General features: G+C 53.3%; 2 protein-coding genes across 4 annotated transcripts; both read left to right on the top strand.

The window, feature by feature from the left end:
* Nucleotides 1-422: 422 nt before the first annotated feature.
* On the top strand, nucleotides 423-3834 carry LOC119814640 (MRG domain binding protein). Of its 3 annotated transcripts, none has more exons than XM_038330551.2 (5): nucleotides 423-653; nucleotides 1089-1210; nucleotides 2052-2133; nucleotides 2443-2514; nucleotides 2990-3834. In XM_038330551.2, the coding sequence occupies exons 1-5, from the start codon at nucleotides 506-508 to the stop codon at nucleotides 3133-3135; spliced, it is 570 nt and encodes a 189-aa protein (XP_038186479.1). In that variant the 5' UTR covers nucleotides 423-505; the 3' UTR covers nucleotides 3136-3834. The 3 variants fall into 3 exon arrangements, 2 of the variants coding, with proteins under 2 accessions (XP_038186479.1, XP_038186478.1); XM_038330550.2 differs by having other exon boundaries at nucleotides 2845-3834; XR_005285446.1 differs by having other exon boundaries at nucleotides 2052-2514; nucleotides 2990-3066.
* A 4098-nt stretch (nucleotides 3835-7932) lies between these two features.
* Ogfr (opioid growth factor receptor) lies at nucleotides 7933-14434 on the top strand. Its single transcript, XM_038330191.1, has 7 exons — nucleotides 7933-8133; nucleotides 9619-9687; nucleotides 10063-10141; nucleotides 11225-11303; nucleotides 11789-11855; nucleotides 12427-12575; nucleotides 13121-14434. The coding sequence occupies exons 1-7, from the start codon at nucleotides 7993-7995 to the stop codon at nucleotides 14121-14123; spliced, it is 1587 nt and encodes a 528-aa protein (XP_038186119.1). The 5' UTR covers nucleotides 7933-7992; the 3' UTR covers nucleotides 14124-14434.
* Nucleotides 14435-15363: the final 929 nt, after the last annotated feature.

Raw genomic sequence — 15363 nt, 5'->3', positions numbered from 1 at the left:
TCCTTTAAACTGTTTAATTGAAATGTAATTTGCATAGTGTATAATTTATCACTGGCAGGGGAGACAAAGCCTGTCACTTTTGGCATCTGTTACTTCTGGCTATGCAACCTGAGCTCTTTTCCAAGACATCATCTCAGGTGAAGCGGGATCTTTTTCATCTTTTAACATATTTAACTTTGGGGCGTGTATATCACACTATGCAGATCTGGATGGCTTGGAACTCTCAGAGACTCTACTGTCTCTGTCTCCCGAGTGCTGGGATTAAGGGACTGTGCCACCACGCCCAGCTGGTGCCCTCTCCCTCGCTATATGAGTCGAAGGCAGGGAAAGGATTGGACACCAGAGGGCGCTGCCGGCACCGGAAGCCAGCCTCTGTTGCGCCTGCGCGGACGCGGGTGCGCGGCGTTCCCGAGCCCGGCGAGTGCGCGCCCTCAGCATCGAGTACGCCTGCGCGGAGCCTGTAGCCAGCCTCCTCTCGCCGGGCGCTCGTTGCTCGCCGGCGGCCATGGGGGAGGCCGAGGTGGGCGGCACGGGCGCCCCAGGTGACAAGGGCCCAGGGGAGGCAGCTCCGAGCCCTGCTGAAGAAACGGTGGTGTGGAGCCCTGAGGTGGAGGTGTGCCTCTTCCACGCCATGCTGGGCCACAAGCCTGTCGGTGAGCGCCGCGCGGCGCCGCGCACCCGCGTGGGGGTGGGGCGGGCTAACCGGCCGGCGGGCGGGCGGGCGGGCGGGCGGAGCCTGCGACCTCTCCCGGGATGGGACCTCCCATTTCGGGGTGCCCTGCTAATCCGATACCCCATGACTTTCCTACCCGAGAAGCCCTCACCCTGGGGACACTCCTGTCCTTGAGACACTTCTTCCCCAGGGAATGCCTCCACTCTCCCCGCTTCTGCAGCCCCTCTAGGACCCGCCTGCTGTACACCCTTGTCCCTGGAACACCCACTTGCCTTGTGACACCTCTATTCCCTGTGACACCTGACTCCTGCACCCCCCACCACCACCTGCCATCTCCTATTCCTGCCCCTCCAGCATCCTTGCTCTCTGCACAGAGGTGCCGCCCCATCCCTTAACCCACTGTCCTGTCTGGCAGGGGTGAATCGGCACTTCCACATGATTTGTATTCGAGACAAGTTCAGCCAGAACATTGGGCGCCAGGTGCCATCCAAGGTCATCTGGGACCATCTGAGCACTATGTATGACATGCAGGCACTGGTGAGTTGGACCGTGGCCCACCCACTTGGGGGCTGAAGGTGAAGACAAGCCCCGCATTCCTGTCTTCCTAGGATCATCTGCGGTACAGGACAGAGCCCACTGCTCACTTGGGGGTTTGCTATGCAGAGTAGATGTGACCTCAGTAGCCGAGGTCCCTCCTTCAGGAAAGCTCAGGCCCTGCTGTGAAAAGCACTAACTAGAAACCTGCTTTAGATTTGGGGTGGTCACAAAAGGTCTCCAGGGAGATAGGTGGGTGCTGAGATGCAGAGAGAAGCATCAGCAGAGTGCTTTAGGTGGAGGGTGACCGTACCTGAGTCCCACGGAGGTGAATTTGATGTCTCTGTGGGAGCCAGACACAGTCCTCTTCATAGAGCTTAGAGGTAGCTGGGTCTGGTGGGAACCTAGGTAACCGGTTTAGAGAGCTGGCAATGTGTGACAGGTATGCAGGGTAACTGGTAACCGGGCTGGTCAGATAGGCCGTGTACCTAGGTACCGGGATGGGTGGAGCTGGAGGCGCCTGTGGTCATGGTGCTCCTGGAGAATACTGTCCTGGTGCCATGCTGCCACGGTGAGCCAGGTCAGGTCCTGGTGTGCCTATCAGCAGGGCTGCCGTGTCTTCAGGGTCCTCTCGGCTGCATGAACCCGATCCTGTCCTCTGCTTTCATTGGGCTGATGCTATCCTGGGCCTCCCTACTCATTTGAAAAGCCCAGCTGAGGTAGATTCTGCCAGCCAAAGGAAGGAGCCCTCAGCAGTCAGCCTCCAGCCTGCTCCCCGCGCGTCTTGGTGCGCTGACATCCTGTTTTCTGTTTCTTGAAAATACAAAATGCTTTGTGCCGGCAGCACGAGTCTGAGATTCTTCCATTCCCAAACCCAGAGAGGAACTTTGTCCTTCCCGATGAGATCATTCAGGAGGTCCGAGAAGGTGAGACGCGGCCACCATCAGGGCTGGGAATAAAAAAAGCCGGACCAGGCCAAAGGTGGGGAGGTCTGGGGCCTCCAGGGAGGTGGAAGGATCCTGCTCAGACCCCGCCTCCAGTGGCACCTGGGAGGTTTTGGGAGCCCAGGGCTGGGGAGAGCGGTGCTCAAAGGCAGTCTCCTGATGGATGCCATCTCGTGATGGATGCCGAGGCCTGTGTGGGCAGCGAGAATCGGAAGCAGTCATGGCCAGACCGTCCCCCAGCGCTGGCCACCACCGTGGGTTTCCAGTGAACGGCAGCTGTCTCCTCCACAGGAAAAGTCATTGAAGAGGAAATGAAGGAGGAGATGAAGGAGGATGTGGACCCCCACAGTGGGGCTGATGATGGTAAGTGTGGAATGCCCCTGTCTCCTCACTCCTGAAACCTGCCTCACGTGGGATCTGAGGGATGGAGGATCCACTTAAAGATGAACTCAGTGCGGATCCCCTTAGGCAGGAGGGGCCAAGCGTTCAGACTAAGGCCAAACGTGGTAGCATCGGGGTGTGCTCAGGAGACCCCTAGGGAGACTAGGTTTCTCTTGTAGCCCAGCTGTGCAGGCCTCCTCCCTAGGGGACTTTAGGGGCAAAGGGCCTGATGTGCATCTGATCCCCTAGCTGAACAGGAAAGCGGAAGGAGTTTCTGTATATTGTTTTCAGCCAAATGATTTTGTTTCTCAGTTTTTTCATCTTCAGGGAGCTTGGGGAAAGCATTAGAAAAATCCAGCAAAGACAAGGAGAGGAACTCCTCAGACTTGGGGTGCAAAGAAGGGGCAGACAAGCGGAAACGCAGCCGGGTCACTGACAAGGTCCTGACCGCCAACAGCAACCCTTCCAGCCCCAGTGCTGCCAAGAGGCGCCGAACATAGACACCGCAGCCCCAGGCGGCCACAGCCATGCTCCAGTGCTGCAAGCCCTCACTGCCTGTTCTCAGGGCCCTGGGTGAATGTGACCATCCAGCAGAGATGCTAGTGGGGGCTTCTCCTGTGTCGGCAGACCATCAGAGCACCTGATTGGTCCAGCGTCCACTCTGCTTGGATGGTGAAGCCTCTGAGCCAGCCTCTTGCTTTCTCCTGGTTGGTTCCCCCTGTGTCCACGGTGTGTGGAGAGGAGCAGGTGCATCGGACCAGAGGACCGAGAGTCAGCAAGCAATAAGCGGCCGCCCTCACTGCCCTTTGACGAGGGAGCCACCCATCTTCCCTGGATGCCCACTCTGCATCCTCTCGTCCTGTGTGCACCAGCATCAGGAAGCGGTGTCTTTGGAGTTCACACTGTGCACAGAAGGCCTCCCCCATCTGGAAAACAGAACTGGATATTTTGCCTCATTCATTTGTACTGTAACAATGTATATAATTTGGTTGGTATTTTACTATTTAATTTTTAAGAAGCCTATTTTACTAGTGTTTTGTATGAAGAAAAATACTGCAGAAGTTAAACTTGTGATGTGTTTTTTTCTGAGATGTTTTGTTTTAAGGTAACTACTGAGATACCTCTGGCCCTGTTTTTATATGCCAGATACAGAATTTTTAGCGGTTATTTTTGTAATTTTAGTAACTTGGGAAAAAAACAATTAAGGCCATGGAATACAGGCATAGCCATCAGACCGAAGAGCCACTGGGCTGATGGTTGAAGCACACTTTCATCTGCAAAACATTAAAGCATTAAAAAGAATCATCTTGGCAGTTGTGTGATTTGCTACTAAAATAAGTGTTTTCCCCACCACAGGATTCATAGCTGTGCAGTTAGACAGCTTCCCGGCATCACAGACTAGCGGGACACCCACCCCTAGCCCCAGCCCTCACCACTGCCTGCCCAGCTGCTGTACTGACCAGACCATCCTGACGATTGCCAGTGACTGCAGGGTCCCAGTGTTGGGCCCCAAGCTGGCCTGTACCAGCCCACTGCCACTCCTAGTCAGGACAGGTGGGTCACCATGAATATACCACTAGTCCCTCCCTGGCGCTGAAAGCATCTTGAGTGGATACAGATGAGTTCATCTAGGTTCCTGTCCTGTCCTCTCTTCTGTAGGGCCTGGACAAAGTCATAACAGTTTCCTGCCTCCTGGGATGGGGTAGAAGAGGAGCCTACTGAGATGAGGCCCTGACACTGTAGACTGCTCGGACCTGGAGCGGTGACATACATGTCCTAGTGCAAGAGACAGGGAAAGCAGTGTTACAGCATGTTTGGGGAACTGGCTTGGGGCCACTCCACGCCCAGTGTTCACTACTGGAGTCTTATTTGGTGGGAGAAGCCTTGCTATTGAATCCACCACTAGCAGGAAAAATGGGGAGCAGACAGTGCCCCTGAGGAGCAATGGGTTATGATCAAGAAGGCAGTCTTCTCTCCAATCAGGTTCATTCTTTTAAAACCACCTGAGAACAATGTAGGGGCACGAGAGCAGCAGGAGGGTCAGGTCAAGACATTTGTCCTGAGTCATTTTCAGTTTGTTCTGGCAGCAGACTTCACCCAATGTCCCATCTGGCCACATTGTCTCAAACCTGCTGCCCTCCTGAGTCCCTGTGTCCCTTAAGAAAGATCTAGGTAGCTGGGCAGTGGTGACACACGCCTTTAATCCCAGCGCTCAGGAGGCAGAGGCAAGCAGATCTCTGTGAGTTTGAGGCCAGCCTAGTTTACAAAGTGAGTTCCAGGACAGCCAGAGCTGTTAAACAGAGAAACCCTGTTTTGAAAAAATAGACACACACGAGAGAGAGAGAGAGAGAGAGAGAGAGAGAGAGAGGAGAGAGAGAGGAGAGAGAGAGAGAGAGAGAGAGAGAGAGAGAAAGAGAGAGGTGTGTCTAGGTCATGCTGCTAGCATGAAGTATGTCACAGCCTGGCAGTATAACCTGGAGTTCTGCTTACCCTTCCCCGGCCTAGGCTGGGATCTGTGCACCCCTAACCAAGAAGAAGAAGCTACCAACAATAGCTGAGGAGTGCAAAGGAGGCAAGAGTGCTACTAGCTGTAAAACAAAAGTTCAGACTTCTAATAACTGAAAAGCCGCACTGGTGCTGAGACTGACAACCTCCACCATAGATGGCATCCTTTGTTGAGGACACGGGACCACAAGGACACCTGTTCTGTAAAGAATAGAGAGGCATTTTCTTTCTTCTCTGCTCTGGAGAGAATTCAGTATGGATCCTTCAGGTAGGTGTGGTCTTACCTCTCCCAGTCTGGCTCAGAGGTGGTAGAGAAGGGAACCAGGAGTGGGTTCTGCACAGAAAACAATGAAGAATGCTGAGTAGCAACAGCAGGCTACAAAGTGTTTGTGGTAGTGGGGGAATCAGAAAGGGCAAAATAACAGGGTTGTAACTTGTTATTCCGAAAGGACTTCTAACCTGAGCTCACTCCAGCCAGACACCTGCAAAGCTCAAGGCAAGCCCTACTACCTCCTATGTGGACAGAAGTCTCCTTTTCTTCATGACTCGGGGAAATATTTTGACCCTCATTGTAGGTGAGACAGCACTGAGCCACCCTGGGCATTTTCAGACCAAAGATACTCAAGGAAAGAGCAGCACGTGGCAGTCTCTCAAAAGCAACTAACAGGCAATTCAACGTGGCTGCAACAGAAACACTGGTGTTGGTATCTTTAACACTAACAGCACGGGTCTGCAGCTGCTGCACTGGCACCCGCCTCCTGCAGATATTATTATCAGCTCATGGCACGTCGATCTTTGAACTTTCTGGGGCAGTTAGGGGTGGGTGTTGTCCATCTAAGGGATGGCCAAACCTTGAGGAGATGTCCCCAGCACCCACTAACATTCCACCTTTAGCTTCCCTATCTAAAGACATGTTTGGTTTTTGTTGTTTCAGTTTGGTTTTTCGAGACAGGATTCCCTGCGTAGCTTTGGAGCCTATCCTGGAACTCGCTCTGTAGACCAGGCTGGCCTCGAACTCTCAGAGATCCGCCTGCCTCTGCCTTCCGAGTGCTGGGATTAAAGGCATACGCCACTGCCAACGAAGTGTTTAACCAGGTCCAGCCTGAGCAGGGCCGGTATCAAAAGCAGTGGAGCAGAGGTCAGACACAGCTCCATGCTGCCACCTACAGCACCGAAATGTGTTTTTTTATTACATTTTTATTTATTTAATGTGCATATGTATTTATGTGGGAGTACACAAGGAGGTCAGGGACAACTTTCAGCAGTCAGTTCTTGTCTTCGACCACGTGGGTCCCTTGGAGTGAGTTCAGGTTGCCAGGTTTGATGGCAAGTGCCTCTACCCACTGATGGTTCTGCTGGTCCATGAGTTCTTTCAGAGATCACTCAGAAAAAGCCAGGATTCTTGACTTCACAGGGTGAGTTGGTGTGAGGCAGAGATGGAGTCTGGAAATCTAGTTTAAACGCATGGGTTGATAGAGGTGTTTGGGAAGAGCAGAGCTCATCCAAGTGGACGAGCTTCTCGAGAGAAAATGGCATATGCATCTCTAGTCGTCCATCAGTCCAGTTGTGGTGGGTTCTGAAGTTTAACTCAAGGAGTTGCTAGAGAATTTAACAGATCGTTCCACAATCTCTATTGTGTACTGGAGAGTCACTAGAGACAATGTATTTTTACTGTGAGATTCCCAGATAATTACAGATTCACATCTGGTCAAGGAGTTAAGGCCACACTTGAAGGTTATATACACATAAACCTGAAGTACAATCATTACTATTTTAATATTGGGGGGAGGGCTGGAGAGATGGCTCAGCATTGGCTGCTCTTCCAGGGGTCCTGAGTTTAATTCCCAGCCCCCACATGGTGGCTCACAACCATCTTTAATGAGATCTGGCGCCCTCTTCTGGCCTGCGGTCATACATGCAGGCAGAACACTATATACATAATAAACAGTGTGCCACAACACCTGGCTATGGCTATATAGAAGGAATATTTTCTCTATGTAGGTAGTCTTCAAAAATTTTTTATTAACTGTCCTAGAATTCCTAACTCTCAACTGGTGAGAAACTTCAGCCATACTGGAATGAGAGTCCTTTCCCCTGCATCCCATTCATGTCCCCTTAACTTTCCCTATCTCGTCTCAAACAGTATGTCACTTAAGGAGGTCAGACTCGTGGCCACAGTCGGCAGAGGAATTCCAACTAATACCCAAAGGCTACCTATCCACATGATCCCAGGAAATTTGCAGTGGACATTAGCGGGTTTCCAGGACTCCCATAGCTTCAGGATTTCACGATTGTTCTTTCAGAAAGCAGAGGGGTGTACGGACATGGCTCAAATGGTTTTCTTGATGTTATTGTTTTAAATGCCTTGCCTTACAAGCATAAGATTGCCTGCGTTTGAGCACAACCTAGAAGCTGGAGTTGGTGGCGTATACCTGTAATTCCAGTGTTGGGGACGCAGAGACAGTAGGATCCCTGGAATTTTCTGGATCTGTGAGCTCCAAGCGAAAGAGCCCCTGTCTCAAAACAATAGGGTGGGCAACGCTACTGAAGAGCTATCCTCAACACCGATCTCTGGTGTCTATGTGCATCCAAACAGCTACACACAAATACGTACAGTGTGAGCTAGTATGGACTCAGAATCCAGACAGGGGATACCGCAGTTAGACAGCTCAACCAAGGTTAGAGACCAGCAGCACCCAGCAGCCTTCACAGCAGGCAGAGAAGCACTTCCCGCAGGGCTGGGGAGAAGCCTCCCTCTATCCTCCGGGAGACGGTGGGGGGCAGGGATCCCCGGTGCACAGCCTCCAGGGGTTGCCCTTCGCCGGGATTGCCTCCTCTCCGCTCCCCGCGTAACGGCGGAAACTGAGCGGTGGGCGGGACCTGGCGCCGCCCCGCCTCCGCGCTTCCTCCTCTTTCACTTTCCTTTCCGCGGAAAGCGGGTCCTGCCTCTCGAGCATGGACGACCCGAACTGCGATTCCACCTGGGAGGACGAGAGCGAGGAGGATGGCGAGGACAGCCAGGCGGATGATACGGGCGATGCGGACACGGGCGACGAGGAAGGCGACGCGGAGGAGACACGGCCAGGCGTGTTCCAGGTGCAGGAGGGCGGGAGGGCGACAGGGCGACACCAGGCCGGCAGCGCCTGGCACTGGCCGCTGTCCCGAGGGGGCGCCGGGCCCAGGCCGTGTCGGACCGAGCGCCGGTGACGTCAGGGCAGCGACTGATGGGGGGTCGTGCGTGGGTGACGTCAGAGAGCGCCCCAGGTCCCCGTCCTGCGTGGGTGGCCTTTGCTCTGGTTGCCCTTCCTCCGCCCCACGTTCGCCCCCCAACTGCAGACCGACTCCACGGGCTCGGAAGCGACCCCAGTCTAGGAGACCTGAGGCAGGGGGCTGTCTTGTCTGCCTCTAGCTCTGGTAACTTTTGTTGCCATCAAGAGCTTGTCTCCGGGTATACTTTTGTAGCAACCAGCAAATAAGTCGCAGTGTCATTCTGTAAGATGAGCTGTCCTGGTTACAAATGACTGTGGTTTCAGGTTTGGTGGTAAGCCTAGAAAATCTCTCCGCTGCTACAATCTCTGGGTGTCTGCTATTTTGGGAAGGTGGCCCAGAATCTGAAAAGGCAGCCTCTCAGGCCGGCCTTCTAGGCAGGCCAGAGCGGGCCTCTGTCTGACTACAATGGAACCAAGCTGAGGCTAGGTAAAGTCCAAAGGCCCTGATAGGAATTGTTTCCCCGTGAGAGCTCTTGGATCATATCTGAAGGAGTAGTCACTAAAAGCCAGGCCCTCCAGGCGGTGGTGGTGAAGTGGTGAACGCCTTTAATCCCAGCAGCAATTGGGAGGCAGAGGCAGGTGGATCTCTGTGAGTTCAAGGCCAGCCTTGTCTACAAGAGGTAGTTCCAGGACAGCTAGGACCGAGAAACCCTGTCTCCAAAAAACAAACAAACAAACAAACAAAACAAAACAAACAAGCCAGTCCTAGCTTGGAGGCATAGTGTCTTCTATCACATTAAGCCAGGGAGGAGCAGGGGTTTGCAGGGAAGGGGCCTCATTCGTCCCCCATCCATCAGAGGCATCTGGGTTTCCTCTTGAGACTGTGGCTGGCAAAGTAGCTGCCCTTGGGGATACAGCCCAGTGACCATTCATAGCATAATGTGGGGGAAAATTCTATGGTACTCAGGGAAGGGGGACACTCATAGGACTTAGACCCAAACGAGGTTGGCCAGCAGACCAGCTGGGGCCTGGGGACAGAAAAGCACCAGCCATGCACACCTTGGAAGTATTCAGGTTAGCCTGGGCCAAAGGAGCTAGCCTGGGCCAAAGCTCCCTAAGGAGAAGAGGGGAGCCCTGAGAGAGGCAGGAGTGGTAGTTGAGGCTACTCCCGTTCCTCTGTGTTGACATGGAGGTGTGTTTCTCTAGTGTCTGGATCGACCTTCTCAGAACTCCTGACACAGGTGGGTGGAGACCAGAAGAAAAAACAAATACCCATTCCTCTTGCCTAGAGCTCAATGGTGGTTGGCCCAAGCCCTGCTGCCTTCATCCTGGACACTTTCCAGGTAACTTATTCCTTTTATTCTCTCTCCAGCCCAAGATGACAGGGTATCGAAACTGGCGAGCTATGCAGGACATGCAAAGGTACCGACACCACTATCCGGTAGGTACACATGGCCCCTACCTTGAGACACTCTTCCCAAGTAGAGTAACCCCTGGCCTGCTGAAACTCCAACTTTGGGTTCTGGGATGTGTTCTTCATTGTCAGCGCAGATCCGTGCCCTTCTCCTAGTCATGGGTGATAGAGCATGTTGTCTTACCTGAGCCTCAGAAAGTAGCTTTAAAATGGGGGACCATGTTCTGACAGAACACGTGACTGTGTGCTCACACGGGCTCCCTGGCTGGCACAGGGGATCACCTCAGTCTATCCTCTGTACCCATTAGCACTGGCTGACCTTTGGGGTCTGCATGAGTTAGGGTCCCTCAGAAACAGCCTGTTTCTCATGAATCCTCACCCATCCTTTCTCTGGCTCTTCAGGATTTGGCAGATCAAGACTGTAATGGTGACATGTCCAACCTGAGTTTCTACAAGAATGAGATCTGCTTCCAGCCAAACGGTACCTCCTCACTCAGCTCCAACCCTTCTGCCTTTGGCCAGTTGTCCGTTCTGTTAGGCTGTCTGTTGTCCTCAGTCCAGTTTTCAAAACAGGGTTTGTCTGTAGCTTTGGAACCTGTCCTGGAACTAGCTCTTGTAGACCAGGCTGGCCTTGAACTCACAGAGATCCGCCTGCCTCTGCCTCCCAAGTGCTGGGATTAAAGGCCGTCGCCACCACTGCCTAGCCAGTTTTGGCTTTCAAATGTCTCTGCAGTGTCTCCTTGAAGCTGCCAAGGGGATTGGAGCTTAGGTTGAGGGGCCAGAGAGTAAGCTTTCGGGGTTTTAAAATGGTCTTTCTGTGTATCCCACGCTGGTCTCAAACTCAAGATTTTCCCACTTCAGACTCCCAAGTGCTGAAATTATAGACCTGAGGCGCCATATTTGTTTTGTGACATAAGCGTTATTTGAAACTTTTTTTGAAAGTTTTGTTTTGCCTGCTCACATCCATCCATTTATACAATTACTCTTTCACTATAGCATGGAAAAGGCCATGCAGCTAAATAGCTGAGGCGTTTGCTGTCTGGCCTTCAAAGACACCTTCCCTAGACCATGTTCCAGGCTCGGTTTCTATGGGGATTTCTTCCTAGCTTCCTAGCTGACAATAAATACATATGCGCACGCACACACACACATGCATACGCATGCATACACACACATACATATACATACACATACACTCATATATATGCACACATGCATATGCATGCATACACATGTACACATACATACATATATGCACATACACAATACATGCACACATATATACATGCACACCTATATATGTGCACATACATACACATACACATACATACACACACATACATACATGCCCACCCCAGAGAGGAAATAGTGCACCCCTCACATACAGAAGTAGGCCAAGTTACCTAAAACTAGCACATTTTGTGTTTGATGAGCTATGGATAGCTCCGCTGAGTCCTGTGAACCCTAAAGCAATTGAGGGTAGGCAGTGATTTTTCACATAGCTCTGCCCCATGAGCTATGTCACAGAGGCCTCTGTAGCTGACTTTCCCCATGGGACTTCCAGGTTCTTTCATTGAGGAAATTCTTGAGCACTGGAAAGACAACTATGAGCTCCTTGAAGAGAATCACTCCTACATCCAGTGGTGAGTGGAACCTAGGGAGAGGGCTGGTCTGGGTGGGAGCTATCGTGTGGTGTGTAGACTTAGGTGTGTCTGAAGCACTCCTTCCTTCCATGAGCCTCTATGTATGTGACAGGGATTGCCGCCAACCTAGTTGGTGTCCCTGTTGCCGGGCTCTGTGGGGACGGTGTGTGCGGGTCTGTGGGGCAGGCCTGACTGTTCAGAGGGCAGCCGGAGCGACCTGCCTTGGTTTCAGCAGGGCTCGAGTGGGGTGCCACACAGCAGTCATTTCCTGGCAAGTACACATCCCTTGCTTGAGGATCGCTCCCAGGACTGCTCCCAGTGCCCTCTTGCCATGGCGCACACTGTGGCAGTAACTCTACAGGACTCAGGACGAGAAAGAACAAAATAGGAAGGCATAGGAAAGAGGGATGAGAGGGAGGCACTGGATTCAGGACAAGGAGTTGCTGGCTGATACTAAAGTACCTGTCTCCTCACCGTCTTCACAGGCTGTTTCCCCTGAGGGAACCAGGAGTGAACTGGCATGCCAAGCCCCTCACACTCAAGGAGATTGAGGTAAGTTCCCTTCCTGGGCCCAGCTAGAACGTTAGGGAGAGCTACCCCTGCCTGCAGAGAGGTCACCGACAAAGGTGCCCCTGTGGCATATAGAAGTCTGCCTGGCCGGGCGGTGGTGGCGCACGCCTTTAATCCCAGCACTCGGGAGGCAGAGGCAGGCGGATCTCTGTGAGTTCGAGGCCAGCCTGGTCTACAAGAGCTAGTTCCAGGACAGGCTCTTAAAAAGCTGCAGAGAAACCCTGTCTCGAAAAACCAAAAAAAAAAAAAAAAAAAAAAAAAGAAGTCTGCCTGATAGGAATGATGCTGCCCGTTGGGGACATCACAGAAAGGGGGCATCCCTTAGAGGCTGAGTAGTAGAAAGAAGGGTCGGGAGGCCCTGGATAGGGACAGCAAGGATACCTTGTGGCAGGTGACTCGGGTTAGTAGAGGTGACAGCGTTCCTGAGGTGTGCTGATGTCACCTCATCCTAAGGGAAGGCACTGGCCTCCCTGGTATCCAGCGCCCCACCCAGTGGTCCTTGGGAGCAGTGACCAGTGAGGGTCACTTGAGCCCCCATGGGGTTGTTTTCTAGGAATTTAAACGCTCCAAGGAGGTCAAAGAGCGTCTTGTCCAGGCCTATGAACTCATGCTGGGCTTTTATGGGATCCAACTTAAGGACCGGGACACAGGTATAGTCTGCCGTGCACAGAACTTCGAGCCACGCTTCCGCAACCTGAACAGGTGAGCGCAGGGCCCTGCTGCTCCCCTTTAGTATCTGGGACTGGGCTTCCAGCAGAGAAGCTTAATACAGCCATAGTGTACAGGTCCGCCATGTGGTGGGGGTTGCGGTATTATACGGAACCAGTCCCTTGGCTTGGGAGTTTTCATCCCCTCCATTCATGCAGGCATCTCAGTCACTCTGGGTCTGCTATCAGCTGTGTTTCCCAGGCAGGAGTCCATGAACTGGGGCGTCCACAGGTCCGGGGTACACAGGCCACTTTCCCAGGTGGGGGCCTGAGAAGACCCTGAAATTTGAGATGAAGCCAGCTGGGGATGCCTTGGCCAGATCTGCATCCCCAGGGCAAGTTCCATCCAACCTCCTGTCACCACGGGGGGTGGTGGCGCACACCTTTAATCCCAGCACTCAGGAGGCAGAGGCAGGCGGATCTCTGTGAGTTTGAGGCCAGCCTGGTTTACAAGAGCTAGTTCCAGGACAGGCTCCAAAACTACAGACAAACCCTGTCTTAAAAAAACAAACCAAAACCTTTTGTCACCCACTTTCACAGACACAGCCACAACAACCTGCGTATTACGCGCATCCTCAAGTCACTGGGTGAGCTGGGCCTAGAGCACTACCAGGCACCACTGGTCCACTTCTTCCTGAAGGAGACACTACTGCACGACAAATTACCCAGCGTGCGCCAGAGTGCCCTGGACTACTTCCTGTTTGCCGTGCGCTGCCGGCGCTGGCGCCGCGAGCTGGTGTACTTTGCTTGGAAGCACTTCAAGCCACACTGCCAGTTTGTCTGGGGGCCCCATGACAAGTTGCGGAGATTCAGGCCCCAGCTACTCCCGGCACTAGGGCAGGCAGATAAGGATGAGGGCTCCAGAAACCCCTTCCGAGAAGCTGGCACACGGGGTCGGACCTATGGATCTGGAAGGAACCTGGGTGGGGACAGTGGAACAACTGAGGATCCCTCACTGCTGAGCACAAAGCCCCAAGATGATGTGGGAACCTTGGATGGGGACCAGAGGGGTGAGGCTGAGTCACAGAGCCCCAAAGAGAGCAAGAAGAGAAAGTTGGAGGGAAACAGGCAGGAGCAGATCCCATGGGATCCTCAGGTAGAGAAAATTGTCCACAACCTTGAGGGGTGTGCCCTCAGCCCTAGCAGCCAGGAACCCAGGGAGGCTGAACAGCCCTGTCCTGTTACCCATGGGGCCGGGGTGACTGATGAGGTAAGAAAACGTAGGAAGGTGGAGGAGGGGACTGAGGGAGATGGAGTAGCCAGTAACCATAGCACTGATATGTTATGCCCTGCCCTGCCTCCTACACCTTCAGAGTGTGCTGAGGCCCAGAAAGATGAGAATGGACCAGAGGACTCAGAAAGCCAGGTGGGGTCAGAGGACTCAGAAAGCCAGGCGGGGACAGAGGACCCAGAAAGCCCGGTGGGGATAGAGCAAGATACCTTTGGGAACTTGGTGGAGCACCCTGATACCACAGAAGTCTCAGTGGGTGAGTCAGAGAAGTTGGCAGGGATGGGGGCCTCTGCTGAACCCCCAAAGCCTTAGAGGTGCATCTCAGTCCTACTCTGCCCACTGCAGGGGTTGTCTTGAGTCCCTGAGCCCCATTGTTGGCTCTTCTTGGTGCCCCACAGTGCTGGCCTCTCCCTGGTGGCCACTGAAGCAGCCACCAGAGGGACTAAGGCCCTGCCCTCAGGGAAGGCCATGGCCTTTAGAACCCTCCTTACCTCACTGTGTCCTCCCCCACTGCCCTCTGAGCCCGTGTTTGTGAACAGATCCTAAGGGTCTTGGGGGAGGGGCCTCTTTTCTTAGTCTGGTGCCAAGTGAGGCCTTTTCTGAATAAACTCTTTAGACTTTGATTTTTGGTTGCCTGTGGGTTCTGTGAGTTGGTTCTCTAGACTGCCCTCTTCCCTCAAGTTGAGAGCAGCCTGGCCAGTGCCACACACATCGTGCTGCTTTGCCCGTATAGAGCCTGGCAGATACTGGTTGCACGGTTCTTTCTGGGCACAGGCGCCCTAGAAAGACCTATCCTAAAATACGCTTTCAGCCTTCCTGAGTATAGGGTTTGATCATCAGCTCTTTACCTGAGGCTTGTCTCTTGGGTGGGCTGGGGACCATGCTGGGTGTCATGCCCCTCTCCGCTGATCTCCAGGGGCTGTATGTGGCCTGTCAGACGGGCATTCCACTGCAGCTTCTCTCTGCTGGGGCTTTTCCCCCTTCTAGCTCCCCTGTGCCTATCTGACCTTAAGGAGAGAGCCACACACATCTTGGTGCAAATGAGACGGCAACCAAGTACAGTCCTGGGTGTTCTGGGGGAAAGGATCACAGTTCTCCCCGAGTTGAACATAGGAGTCAGGTGCCATTTCTTGACAAGGTCACTGTATGATGCTCTGGACAGTTGCCCTCCCAAGGTTAGCTCGAGGCTGTGGGCCTCCAGACCCTCAGCTGTGGTTTGGCACATTGGTGAGGTTTCCATCATGAAATGGAAATAGACGTTCTGAGATGGAGAGAAGGCATCTCGTTACTCCAGCTGGGCTCCCTCTTGGAGTGCCCAGGCATCTTTGACTAGATGGCTGGGACTCAGGTCAGATGGGGAATATCAACACTTGAAAGTGAGGAGAGGCTCTAGGAGTGGCTGGCCATTCTGACTCACTTGACCCCCTGACTTTCAGGAGAATAGTGTACCAAAACGGGTAGATAAAGCTTCAGCTCTGCACGGCTCCAAGGCAAGCGCTGGGCGGCCTGGACCTGAGAGGGTCTAGGATGTGAGGCTGGGGGTGTGAGTGTG

The sequence above is a fragment of the Arvicola amphibius genome, chromosome 5 (genome assembly GCF_903992535.2).
Source record: "Arvicola amphibius chromosome 5, mArvAmp1.2, whole genome shotgun sequence".
In the NCBI taxonomy this organism is placed as follows: domain Eukaryota; kingdom Metazoa; phylum Chordata; class Mammalia; order Rodentia; family Cricetidae; genus Arvicola; species Arvicola amphibius.
The sequence above is the reverse complement of the archived record's forward strand: the minus strand, read 5'-3'. Positions and strand labels throughout refer to the sequence as shown.

Excerpts from the sequence above, each read along its gene's own strand:
- LOC119814640 (XM_038330550.2), top strand. The coding sequence starts at position 506 with ATGGGGGAGGCCGAGGTGGGCGGCACGGGCGCCCCAGGTGACAAGGGC. Across the intron at positions 2,134-2,442 it reads CATTCAGGAGGTCCGAGAAG|GAAAAGTCATTGAAGAGGAA; the intron begins GTGAGACGCGGC and ends TCTCCTCCACAG. Across the intron at positions 2,515-2,844 it reads CCACAGTGGGGCTGATGATG|TTTTTTCATCTTCAGGGAGC; the intron begins GTAAGTGTGGAA and ends TTTGTTTCTCAG.
- Ogfr (XM_038330191.1), top strand. The coding sequence starts at position 7,993 with ATGGACGACCCGAACTGCGATTCCACCTGGGAGGACGAGAGCGAGGAG. Across the intron at positions 8,134-9,618 it reads CACGGCCAGGCGTGTTCCAG|CCCAAGATGACAGGGTATCG; the intron begins GTGCAGGAGGGC and ends TTCTCTCTCCAG. Across the intron at positions 9,688-10,062 it reads GGTACCGACACCACTATCCG|GATTTGGCAGATCAAGACTG; the intron begins GTAGGTACACAT and ends CTGGCTCTTCAG.